General features: G+C 32.6%; 1 protein-coding gene across 1 annotated transcript; it reads left to right on the forward strand.

Annotated features, from left to right (window-relative positions):
• The first annotated feature begins 11,806 nt into the window (after positions 1 to 11,806).
• On the forward strand, positions 11,807 to 13,548 carry LOC139497418 (uncharacterized). Its single transcript, XM_071285637.1, has 2 exons — positions 11,807 to 12,258; positions 13,122 to 13,548. Exons 1-2 carry the CDS (start codon positions 11,807 to 11,809, stop codon positions 13,546 to 13,548), a joined length of 879 nt encoding a protein of 292 aa, XP_071141738.1.
• The last annotated feature ends 244 nt before the right edge of the window (positions 13,549 to 13,792 follow it).

Genomic DNA, 13,792 nt, shown 5'->3' on the forward strand with positions numbered 1-13,792 from the left:
ATTGGGGATTAAAACGTCGTATATACCCCGGCAGTTTCCTGAATATATACTGACATCTCTGTGTTGTTATCCAATCAAACATCGACACATTTGTAATCCGTAATATATATTGATATACTAGTTTTTGTTTGATTGTATTTGAATTATCTCCCCTTGACTTAGGTTGACATTTATTATGTGATTCTGTCCAGCATGTTATCTGTTAATGATCTCTGGTGGCCTCTCCTGGTACCTCTCATGTTCAATATCATTGTATAGGCAGTGATGCATGTGGCTAGAGGAGAAGGCTGATGCCATCAGTAACCTTATCAGCATATTCAGGTATTCTAATCCAGAGTTATAAAGGATGTGTATGATCGAGTAGAAAATTTAGAACAATTAGCATAACTAACTTTTTAATTTTAGATTGTTATTGAAAAATTTAATATCAATACATGTATTATGAATGTTAAAACTATATATATATATATAATTATGTATCACAATTCATGGTGTATGTTCAGATGAAATAAAAATAAATTACAAAAAAACTATATTAAAAAATCTTTTTTGAATTCGTTGACCGAATTTTCTTTTGTATGTCCATTTTCGTTATTAAGCTACTGACGTATTGGAGGTGTCTATGCAACCCTGGTTCTCAATTGTATTGATATAAGCGTTCCCCATGATGACTTATCCAGATTTGTTTGAAGTAAAACATGTCCTCACTTGAATTTGAGTGATATACCAAAACTTACTACACACATAAAAACGAATGTGAGCACATTCAACTGCTAGAATACATCGGAGAGATAGTAATAAAACCAAATAATTTAGTTGATTCTGTTATTATTGTTAATATCGATCGTAGGACGCAGTATCAACGTGGGACAAAGGGTACCAGAGGAACAGTCAAACTCGTAGATTGAAAAAAAAAAAACACTGACAACGTCATGACTAAGAAAGAAAAAGACAAACAAACACATAATATTAAATAAGACACCACATAAAAACGAAAGACTAAGCAACACGAACCCCACCAACAACTGGGGGTGATCTCGTTAGTTCCGGAAAGGTAAGCAGATTCTGCTCCACATGTTGCACCCGTCAAGTAGCTCTTGCCATTTCCAACCCGGTAAATAATCTTATTCGGTAGGAAATATTTGTAAAAGGGAAAAAATATTAGATAATCGGTTAGATAATGGACAATGCTTTTTTGTTATTTTATATTTATATGGATCTTGTCTATATACAAGCTTTGATTATTTGGAATATCTTCTAATTTTCACTTCGTCGTACTACATTTGTATGAACTTCAAGATTATATTCTCCTTAAATCTGTACAGGGAAGTTTTAGCTAGCTCTAATTGTATAGTTTTATTGTTGATATTCATCCCAATTTGTATCTAGTGTTAAATTATGTATTTATATGTCAGAACTTTTTTTTTTTCTAAAGTGATTATTTTCGAAGGGTTAAATATTTCGCAGCTGTGTCTTGTCATACTTTGTTTTGACTTGCTTGTTTGCTTTTTGGCCTTGCATGTTTGTCCCTAATATTTTATTAACTGTGCATTTGCATTCAGATATCGCAGATCGAATTTATTCGTTCATAGTGTGTTAATTTACGTTTTTTTTTATTGAGCTAAGCCTTCAAATTGATATTTTATCGTGTGTTTTTTTTATGTTGTGATGTTATGCTATTGTTTCAGAAAAGGGGAGAAGGTTTGGTACCATTAAAACGTTAAATCCCGCTGCAAATGTTTGCACCTGTCCTAAGTCAGGAATCGGATGTACAGTAGTTGTCGTTTGTTTATGTAATTTATACGTGTTTCTCGTTTCTTGTTTTTAATATAGATTAGACCGTTGGTTTTCCCGTTTCAATGGTTTTACACTTGTAATTTTGGGGCCCTTTGTAGCTTGTTGTTAAGTGTGAGCCAAGACTCCGTGTTGAAGGCCGTACATTGACCTATAATGGTTTACTTTTATAAATTGTTATTTGGATGGAGACTTGTCTCATTGGCACTCACACCACATCTTCCTATATCTAAGTACGGTACATGCGGTGTCAACAAATTCCACCTAGGCCTCAGTCTTTACTCGCTCTTTCACAATGAATAATATACTGAATCTGTATGTACAGCTTTTTGGTACTAGTGCACTATGTCACTAATAATGCTTCTTTCTGATTTTTTTAGGAATGGCACAGGCGTTGGCAGTTCCAGGAGATGTTAGACATGGATTCGCTTACTATACTTCTTTTACCCATAATTTCGGAAGAATAACTGGAATAGCAGCAACAACAAAGGGGAACATTTTATTATGTGACTATGATAACCAGAATCTGATTTTACTTAATCCTGTTGGATCCTTTTAAACTAACCTTAAATTGGAAAGTCAGCCTTATGATGTGGCTATTACAAGTCAAAATATAGGATATGTAACTCAACCTAACACAAGATCTGTACTACAAATAGATCCAGATCGATTGATTGTACTACATAAGGCTACAAGCAACAATAAGTGTATGTCCGTTATTTGTGCGTCAGCAGTCCCAAATTCTGGAAGAGACATTGCAAATAAAGTTCCATGTTATCTTGCCGTAAATGTGTCTGGTTCTATGTATGCATATCCCGTCGAGAACTATAGAATGTAAGTTTTCATAATCTTATTCTTGTATTTTATCCAATGTATTTTACACTTGTAATCATTCTAGCAATTCACTTATCATTTGAAAATCTATAGAAAAAAAACAGATATCAAAAGAAACAGTATTTAGGAAAAAAAAACAAAACATGATTGGTCTGGTTTACTGCAAATTCAAGAATAATATATATAGTAAACATATTTAATATGATAGTAAAAAAGGCTCTGTATAAAACATGAACATCAAACGGTTACCTATACTTCAATGTCACTGATTCAAATGAAAAGCAAAATATACTTTTTAGCCCACCATGTGAGCTTATGCCATCATTAGGTGTCCGTCGTCGTCCGTTCGTCTGTCGTCGTATGTCATCATAAACTATTTCAAAAATCTTCTCCTCTGCAACTACTGTGCCAAATACCTTTAAACTTCAACTAAATGTTCCTTATGTATCTAGTTTATTAATTGAATCCGAAGTTTTGATACATCGACAAATATGGCCGCCATCATGGCCATGGCAAAAATAGAACATAGGTCAAATGCAGTTTTTGGCTTATATCTCAAAGACTAAAAATTTAAGAACAAATCTGACAAGGTAAAATTGTTCACTTACACAAGTTCTATCAGTCCGGAAATTTTCAAACGAATAACACAACCAATTGTTGGGTTAGTGCAACTATATTCAATTTGGTAGTTTTAAGGAAATTATGCAGTAATTTGTTATTTTTATTATCTTGAATATTATTATAGATAGATTTTAACTATAAACAGCAATAATGTTAAAAAAATCAGATCTACAAAAAAAAAAAAAATGACAAAAATTTTCAATTGACCCCTTAAGAGTTATTGCCCTTTAGGTCAATTTTACACAATTTGTTCATCAAGTTTGCTTACACTTAAAAATATTCTATTCTGAAACTATTGTTCCCAATACTTCTTAACTTTGTATTTTATTTTCGTGTACAGCAAGGAACAAAGACACTTTGGCTTAAATGGAACATATGGGTAAAATGCGTTTATTTGCTTTTGAAGAAAATATGACAGAGTTTTAAATTTAAATTGCATTTTTAAGCCACTCAAATATATATTGAAAAGAAAAAATAATTATTGATGAAAGATTTAAGCAAAAAAAAAAAAAAAAAAACAGGTGAGCGATTCAGCTCTTGAGATCTTCTTGTTCTTTTTAACAAATAGTAACCTGATATCGGACTGTCCTAAAAAAACCAGAAATGCATGCCGAATTTAAAGCAACAAAGATTAACTTACTGAATTTGTAATTTTCAATGCAGCAGTCAGAGTAAATATTCTCTTAATAAACGATTAATAAAAGTTACAAGTCTTTATAATATATATGGTTAAATCTTTTTTTTTCTTTTTTTTTTGTACCCCGCATGTCTGGTAATATTCTTAAGAATCGGAATATATTACCCTTTGGCAAGACTATAAATAGACATGCGGGGTAAAAAATAAAGAACACAAGTTTAACTATATATATAATAAAAGCTTGATACTTCTAATTTTCATTTATCAACCGTTTAAATTATCATATGCTGGTTGCTTTGCAATAAAGATTCATTCATTCATTCAGTATGCATGTTGCATGTCTGATGTGTCATTTGAACGTCATAGCTGAAATAACTTATTCAAAAACAAGTTTGATATAGTCAGAATGTCAAGGTTCTGTCCCTGTACATAATTATGTTCATGAGGATTTAGTGCAATTTGCTAAGGTTTTAGTTTGTAACATTAGTTTTCTTCTAAATCGATTGTTGCTTATACATTCATAATATACAGTCAAACCTGCATTAAGCAGTCACTCTTGGAAAATATTAAAAGAAAATACATACCTTTTGTCTGACATCGCCCGTGGTTGGTCAGCGCAAACTGTTTATCGAGTTCTGTTTCTTGCGGCAGTGAAATTAACATATCAGATCTCTGCGATGTAGATATACAACAAAAACATTTGTAATAGAATAATATTGTTGATAACTAAGTCGTTTAAACGAATTGAATGAAAATCGAAAATGATGGAAGAAAAATAATTCACGAATTCACCTACTATTACACAATATTGGCTATATTCCTGGGGACGAAACATCTACCAGCTAGTAGTAGTAAGTATTCATCACAGATGCCAGACTTATAACTGTGTACACCTTTTGCCAGACGGGCGTTTCGTCTTAATTGACGCTCTAATTTAAAACAATTGCAAGGCTAGATCAAATACGGTTTGCCAGACGTGCGTTTCGTCTTAGTGACGCTCGAATTTAAAACAGTTGAAAGGCTAAATCAAATACGGTTCGCCAGACGTGCGTTTCGTCTTTAGATACGCTCGAATTTAAAACAGTTGAAAGGCTTAATCAAATACGGTTTGCCAGACGTTCTTTTCGTCTTTAGTGACGCTCGAATTTAAAACAGTTGAAAAGCTGAATCAAATACGGTTTGCCAGACGTGTGTTTCATCTTTAGTGACGCTCGAATTCAAAGCAGTTGAAGGGCTAAATCAAATACGGTTTGCCAGACGTGTGTTTCATCTTTAGCATGTTAAGTGACGCTCGAATTTAAACCTGTTGAAAGGCTAAATCAAATATGATTTGCCAGACGTGCGTTTCGTCTTTAGTTACGCTCGAATTTAATAAAACAGTTGGAAAGATAAATAAAATACGTAGTAAAGAGCACTAAAAACGGAAATTATAACAAATATGGACCAGATAAAGAAAAGAAAAGAAAATGTTTACCATGTTTGCATTTTTCGATACATTTAACTATTGTTAGCATTCAATTGATGGAAAAATGAAGATGTCACATTATGTAGAAGATCTATAAATTTCACCCATCATAACATTATTCAGGGACAACTCAGTCATAATTTCAGTTGTTGCAAATTAGTTTTAATTCAAATTTCAAATTTTGTTATAAATCTTCAAACACGAAACCCTCAAAACCGTGTCATATTCTCTTTCACAATTTGTCGTTCTTTTTGGTTTTTTTTCAGAATCTTAAATAACGACATTGGACATATAAGTTCAACTGGATATCGTATTGATCCCCGTGTTGTGAAGTTCCATGCAGTTAATACTGGGCTATTTTTTTCTTGTATAAGCGGTCAGAACTATGTTAAGGTTACAAAATGTGAATTGGGAGGATATGAACGTCATGAACAAAATGCCAACATTGAAACTATGGATAACCCCACGGATATATGCTCTGATAACAATGGATACATCTATGTTAGCGGTCAAGGTTCGAACAACATACACCGACTGACACAGGACGGCACGGTTTTAGATATACCATTGAACAGTGGACTTGGTATCGATCGGCCAGTTGCATTGTGTTTCAACCAAAATTCTGATAAATTATATATTCTCAATGGAGGGGGAACATCGATTTTGATTTTTAATGTAATTTGATAAAATCACAGTTGTTTTTTTTTCAGTACAGTTACATTGCTATGGGTTTAAATTGAAGAATAGCAGTGTAATCTTGTTAACAATTACATTAAAGTTGCACCGCATGTCATGTAAACAATAACTTTTCCTTCTCACAACAGGAAAAACAATAATATTTGTATCGATAACTGTTTTACAAACGTTTCACATACAGTGCGATTATCGACTCGCGGTAAAGTTTTGTTAGCCATGCTCAAATTAATAAACCATTTACATGATTTATGACTGTTTAGTTTAAGGGGTGATTTCTGAACATGATTCAATACTTTACCAGGAGATATTTTCAAAACTTTTCAGACACTCATTTCATTTCGGTTATCGATTCACAGTGACGCTAGCATTGCTCTATAAGCTATTTGATTGTTTATTGAAGAGAAGCGAAATATACCAGAGGGACAGTCAAACGCATATATCAAAACTAAACTGACAATGCCATGGTTGAAAAGACAAACGGACAAATAATAAGACACAAGACGCATAATTGAAAACTAAAGACTAAGCAACACAAACACCACACAAAACTATGACCTCAGGTGCTTCGGAAGAGTAAGCAGATATTGCGCCACATGTGACACCTGTCGTGCTGCTTATGTTAATACAAACCCGTTAAATAGTCTTATTTGGCAGGTCACATTGGTAAAAAAGGGACTGGATTGTAGGTACGACATAAAGAACACAACTACTATTATCTGTCAAACGGTTATTCGATATTGGCGAACTAACTTGTGATGGCGTCCGAAAATATTACGAAGGAATGATTTCAACTTCACCATTTTAACTCTTGGTTTAATAGCTTCCTATTGAGTGGCAACCCTCTATCAAAGAAATCATGATAGGAAAAACCAGCCTCGTTTCAATTGAGATATAAATAATCCAGATGCAGGCGCTGCTGAAATTCTGCTACATAGAAAAGTTCACAATTTGGAAGCTGAACTCATATCTTGTGTCGTAAAGTTTTGTTTTTAACTGACATTCATTAAGTTAGTCAAGATATGAGGCAGACTTAACTGTATCTGTTGTAAGATTTGTTTTCTTTAGTTTGATTGGATAGATGATTCAACATTGTCACCATTTTTTCAATTATTTAGTGAGAGAACATCATCTATTAAGCGGAAAGAAAAGTTAAAGGATGCTGCTAACTTCTTATCGTTCTTCCTAAAAAGTTCCTATATGAAGTCAGCCTCATAATAATAAGGAAACAAGTCAGCAAGAATAGGGGCACAACTAGTTCCCATTATTATGCCGACAGTCTGTTGAAAAAAAAGCCACTTCCTCCAAAAGTAATAAATATGCTGTCAATCAAGAAATTAAGCATTTCGATAATGTCAGTTTTAGAGGATTTTTACGATTATCCAGGATTTCCCTTTTGTAAATTGTCGTGAGGGTATCGGTTGAGTTTTATAGTGAATCATTTACAGTTAATTCACTCATGAAGCAGTTTATAAAATTAAAATTGAGAAAGGAAATGGTGAATATGTCAAAGCGACAACCACCCGACCATAGAGCAAACAACAGCCGAAGGCAACCAATGGGTCTTCAATGTAGCGAGAATTCCCGCACCCGTAGGTGTCCTTCAGCTGGCCCCTAAAATATGCATAATAGTACAGTAATAATGGACGTCATACTAAACTCCGAATTATACACAAGAAACTAAAAATTAAAATCATACAAGACTAACAAAGGCCAGAGGCTCCTGACTTGGGACAGGCGCAAAATTGCGGCGGGGTTAAACATGTTTGTGAGATCTCAACCCTCCCCCTATACCTCTAACCAATGTAGAAAAGTAAACGCATAACAATACGCACATTAAAATTCAGTTCAAGAGAAGTCCGAGTCTGAAAGAGACAACAACCCGACCAAATAAAAAACAACAGCAGAGGGTCACCAACAGGTCTTCAATGTAGCGAGAAATTCCCGCACCCGGAGGTGTCCTTCAGCTGGCCCCTAAACAAATAAAAACTAGTCCAGTGACAATGTATCGAGATTTACACTGTACGCAATGTACCGACTGGAAAAGCTTCATATAAGGTAAAGGTGCATGTCAACGTATACCTCTATATGCTTTATGGTAATTTGTGTCGGTTCATTGATTTATTATAGGCGTATCATCATAGAGAATTTGTGCTATAAATGTGGGCACATGTGTTCGAAAATGTTCTTACTTTAACTTTAGAGTTCGAAATCTGTTAAACATGCATAGTCTCAATTGTCAAGTTTTTTTTTGTTTTTGTTTGATTAAATGTTTAAAGTCACGTTTATAATAATGTGAACAATAGTGGTACGAACATTTTTGTACCAAATTCGCATTTCTGCAACAGATATCTCTCAAAAAATGCCAGATACTTAGACATTCGTATGAAGCACATGCATGATAACATTACACAGGCAAATTTCACTCACATCAATTTCACGTGAATTTAAATTCATGTGAATCTCACGTGAAATTCACATCAATTTCTCCTCAAACGAGCTTATACGTGAAACTCACGTTAAAACAATTTTTGTGAGTTTCATGTGATTCTCATGTGAAACTCATGTGAATTTCACAGGAAAATCACGTAAAATTTTTCATGTGAAATTCACATGAATTTTAAAATAGAGTAATTTAAATAACATATAAATTTTCAAATTTAATTAAAATCATGAAAAATATCAAAATTTTTTGTTGTAAATTTCACGTGAAATTCATGTGAAAAATTTCACATCAGAAACATGTGAGTCTCAATTCACGTGAAATTCACATGAATATTTTCACGTGAGTTTCATGTATAAGCTCGATTGAGGTGAATCTCACGTGAAATGTTTTATGTGAATTTCACGTGAGATTGATGTGAAATTCATGTAAGCAAATTTTGCCTGTGTATAATGCACACATTTGTCTCGTTGTCAATCATACCAAAATATGTTGGATCAGAAAACACATTTGTACAACATTGCATTATCATAGTTTTTATTGTAATCATAATATGAGGATACAAACATATGAAGGAACTAAAATTGGAAATCAGATTTCTTGTGTAAGATCCGAGTAGACAATTGCCTTTACATATATATTTGGGGTTCCTCTTTACTTGATCAACATGTGAATTTGGTATGAGAACATCGCATTTAGAACACGAATGTACATTTGACGCTGGCTTTTGGGAAACAATACATGTTTAATTATTGCCGTGTATGGTAATGTTCATATTATAAAATTTGATGTCTTCTACGTAACTCAAAACCCTGTGTACATGGTGTAGGTTATATATAAAAGATCATCCTCTTCATTTTATCTGAAAATTATGACCGTGTAATACCAGAGTGGTATACTGTAGCTTTGATTGCTTTGATTGCTTTGAAATCGGACAAATTTAACTCTTGCAGGCTAATCTTTACAACTATAATCCCTCATTTACGTAGTTGTCATATGTTTTATATCAGTATTGCATGTTTGACACTTGTTTTTTACTTGGAGGGTGTCTTGGCTTCATGTTTAATCTGGCAATAAATTATCATACTTACTTGTTTGTGGAATAATACGATTCAACGGTTAACAAAAATATCTTGGAAAACAGTTCTAATAAGTAATCCTTACATAAAATATCAATTGAAAAACTTTTCCCTTTCATATTTACCTACAAAACAAAACATGATAATTGTCTATACTTCATTTAACTAATTATTGTTTATCCCTAACATCATATTAGGGAATTCATAAACTAACTATTAAAATGTTTAGTGATTATATACAATCACTGGTTTTTTTCATGCAAGGATTAAATATTATCACTAACGATTATAGTGTCAATTGCTAGATGTAGGTCATGATATAAAGTAGCATCCTTTATCTCTAGTTCGCAGGGATAGATGCGTTTATAATTTTAACCACATTTTGAATTAGTTAGTGAGAGATTTATTTAAAGTTGAATAGTTATACAAAATTATCAATCGAGACTGGTAAACAATAATGTTAATCCAATTATTGAACTGATGCATGCTTTCTGTGCACGAATTTACCATTTTTTGCATCCATTTCGTATAATCGTCAAAACAATATTTCAAAATGGAAGTTTAAGCTAACTTTACGAAAGATACAAAATACAGAGTTACAATGCAACGTAAAAAATGATTAAATTACTGTATACTCAATACGGCTTTCGATGCGGACGTCATATAATGTGCTGATACGAATTTACCATTTTTTGCATCCATTTCATATAATCTGAAGAAATGCTAGCAGTTTCGGATCAGCACATTATATTATATGACGTCCGCATCGAAAGCCGTATTGAGTATACAGTAATTTAATCATTCATTATTCAGAGAGAAGTTTGTTAAAACTAACAAACCATTCAAATTAATATTGGGTTATTTTTTACTAGAGCATCAATTTAGAGTCATGTATTGCATGAAATCAAAACATCTTCAATTTTAGAGAGGAAACATGTTCAAATCAAATAAGATAATCTTCTACACAGTCACAATAATGTACTTTAGTTTTGTTAAAATAATCTTCCATACATTTTGAATTTACGATAAACTTGAGAAGGAAGTAATTGACACACCACGTAACTCGACAAACAAGTAAGTTTTGTGTGTCATTATCTAAAAAAAAATAATATTTGAATCCAACCAGTAAGATTGTTTTGCTCCTGAATACAAACCTAATCCTGTGACCGTAAATACAGTAAAAACCATAAGTAGTCAACATTACATTGCATACAAAAATGCGTTTTTAAATGTCTGCTCATGCCTATTATGTCTACTACTGAACATACTTGACATAGTTATAAAGTGGCCCAATTAATAAGTCCGTGTTGATTCATTATCAGGTACTAATTAACCACATAACCAGTCCAAATAATGTTAACGTCTTTATATTATGTTATTCTGTATGTTCATTTTCAAGTTTGAATGGAATGATTCGATGTATATAATGCATTAGCCATGTTGTAATTTGTTTTACTTCAAATTCTACCTGTTACCTGTACAAAATAAATAAACATCAATATTAATAGTCCTATTGAACCGTTAAAATAACAGCTTGATGTGGAACGAATCGATGATGAATGTTAAAACTCTTTGATAATATTATAGTCACAACACTTTTATCAAACTAATGTTTCTTCACTTCTGCCAAATCCAGATCTGGTTTTACAACTATATATCAGGGATATTAATTTACCTTCGTGTGTATTTTATATATTTAAAACTGTTATAAAACAAAAACCAATGACTGCTAACTTTTTTTTAAACCATGACTTATATAGGTGTCGCTGCGTCGACCTCGTAAATATTCTAAATCCTGTACATAGAACAGTTAGTTATTAGGTATGGCTTATTAAAAGATGTAAGTTATCAAGTTTATTTTCTTTAGAAAAATTAACCAGGTGTTGTCATCGTATTAACCCACATTATAAACATACATAACTAAGATATTCAAACTTTTAGGCAAAAACAAAAATCTTAGAGATGCTCACTGTCACTATTTTTTATCATTTTAAAAGCGAAAGACAACTGTACATTACTTTCCTAATACCTACGTCCTCATTTACCATAACAGATGATCGGTAAGATATATTACACTGTATGCTATTGAGCAATTGTATTATATGGTGGTCAGTTATTCTTTTTAGGCGTCAAGCTTTTCTTGCTCTTGTCTGATAATGAATTTACTGACCCTGAATGTATCGTTTTATGACATAATCACACTGTGTAACTAATTGTGCTTCTTTCCAAATATGTTAGGAATGGCTCAGGTATTGGCAGTCCCAGGAGATGTAAGACAGGGATTCGCCTATAAAACCACATTCCACCATGATTTTGGACGAATTACTGGAATAGCATCGACAACAACTGGGAACATTTTATTGTGTGACTATGATAAAAAAAATCTGCTTTTAGTTGATCCTCTTGGGAAATACTTAAATAAGTTAAGCGTAGAAAGCGAGCCATTTGATGTGGCTATTACAAGTCAAAATATAGGATATATTACTTTTCCGAATATTAGATCTGTATTACGAATAGATCCGGACCGTCTGGTTATAATACATAAGACAATAACCAACGACCAGTGTATTACAGTGGTTTGTGTGTCAGCAGTACCGAATTCTGGAAGGGACACTGAAAATAAGGTTCCATGCTATCTGGGTGTAAAAATGTTTAATACTTCGTACGCATATCCAATCGATAACAATAGGATGTAAGTCGTTTTTATAGATCTAATTTGTTTTAAATCATTTTTTTACCAACTGAAGAAGCGAAAAGCAACTGTCATATTCCTGACTTGGTTCATCGACAAAATTGTATTATAAAAATTAAGTAAAGCTACTAACCTTATCATTGTGTACGCCAGACGCCCACTTTTCTACACGAAATTCGCAAGTGACGCTCCACTTCAAAACTCTCAGTTGAAGAGCATTACAAATCCTAAACTTTAAAAAGTTTTGTTAAATTAAGCTAAGACAATCTGATGGTAGAAATTCCTAAGTGTTTCGAATAATTCTACATATTTTAAAGAATGACAATTATGTCAATAAATATGTAAACCATCTAATTTTTTGAAAGTGATTTATTTTCGCGACTTCCATAGAAGAGAAATAACGTGATTATAAATTGCCGCGAATAAGTTATACTTTCTCTATTAATCTACAACATGTACAACAAATATATTTGAAATTCGCAGAACTAAGTTGCAGTTAATTGAACAAGGAAAGGATTAAACGATAAAAAATGTATCAGCGAGAATAAGTTGGTATACAGTAGTGGTGCAAATATATTATCGATCCCCATTGAATAAGGCATGGCGAATACTAGTTACAAACCCTTAAAGTATATTACTTATTGATTAACTGCAACTCTGTAGTAGATGATAAGAATTTGAAGATCTGAAATTTATTTTAATCCAAAAATAATGTTAGGTAAGATAACCCAGTCGTAAGTGCAATTATTTATAAAAAGTTTGATTTTAAATCCCGAAATCGTATTAAAAAAGCCTTACAATCGTTTCTCAGTTTAATTTTTCATTTTTTTCATTTTATATTTATTACTTTTAATCTATTACAGATGTCTAACACCAGAACACAAACACAATCTTTCATATGGACACCCTATTGACTCCCGTGTTGTGAAGTTCCATGCAATTGACTCTGGGACTTATTTTTCATGTATAGCCGGCCAGAGCTATATAAAGATTACAAATTACACACGGAAATATGGTATCAATGAAAACATTGCCCAAATTGAAACTATGAATATGCCCACTGACATATGCTCTGATAACAATGGACACGTCTACGTAAGTGGACAGGGTTCTAACAACATACATCGACTGAAACAGGACGGCAAGGTTTTAGATATACCATTAGACAGTAGACATGGTATCAAACAACCAGTTGCTTTATGTTTCACCAAAACTATGATAAATTATATATTGTCAATGAATGGGGAAAATCAGTATTTGTTTTTAATGTTATTTGATGAAAGGATTTAATCTGAGTTGTTTCAATATTATTTCATTGATATGAGTTATGATTCTACCTTACTAGTATCACTTTATTGTAGCAAATAAGAAAACCAACATCACTTGTACAGGTATATAATACCTTGACAAAAGGAGAACTGTGAAATATTGAGTATTGGTTCCTCTTTTCGAATGTCATATACATTTTGTTTGATTATCGATGAAGTTAATCTTTTTTGATTCTACACAATCGATTTCTGTGTTTCATATCGAC

This window comes from Mytilus edulis, chromosome 12 (assembly GCF_963676685.1).
Source record: "Mytilus edulis chromosome 12, xbMytEdul2.2, whole genome shotgun sequence".
NCBI classification, from domain to species: Eukaryota; Metazoa; Mollusca; class Bivalvia; order Mytilida; family Mytilidae; genus Mytilus; species Mytilus edulis.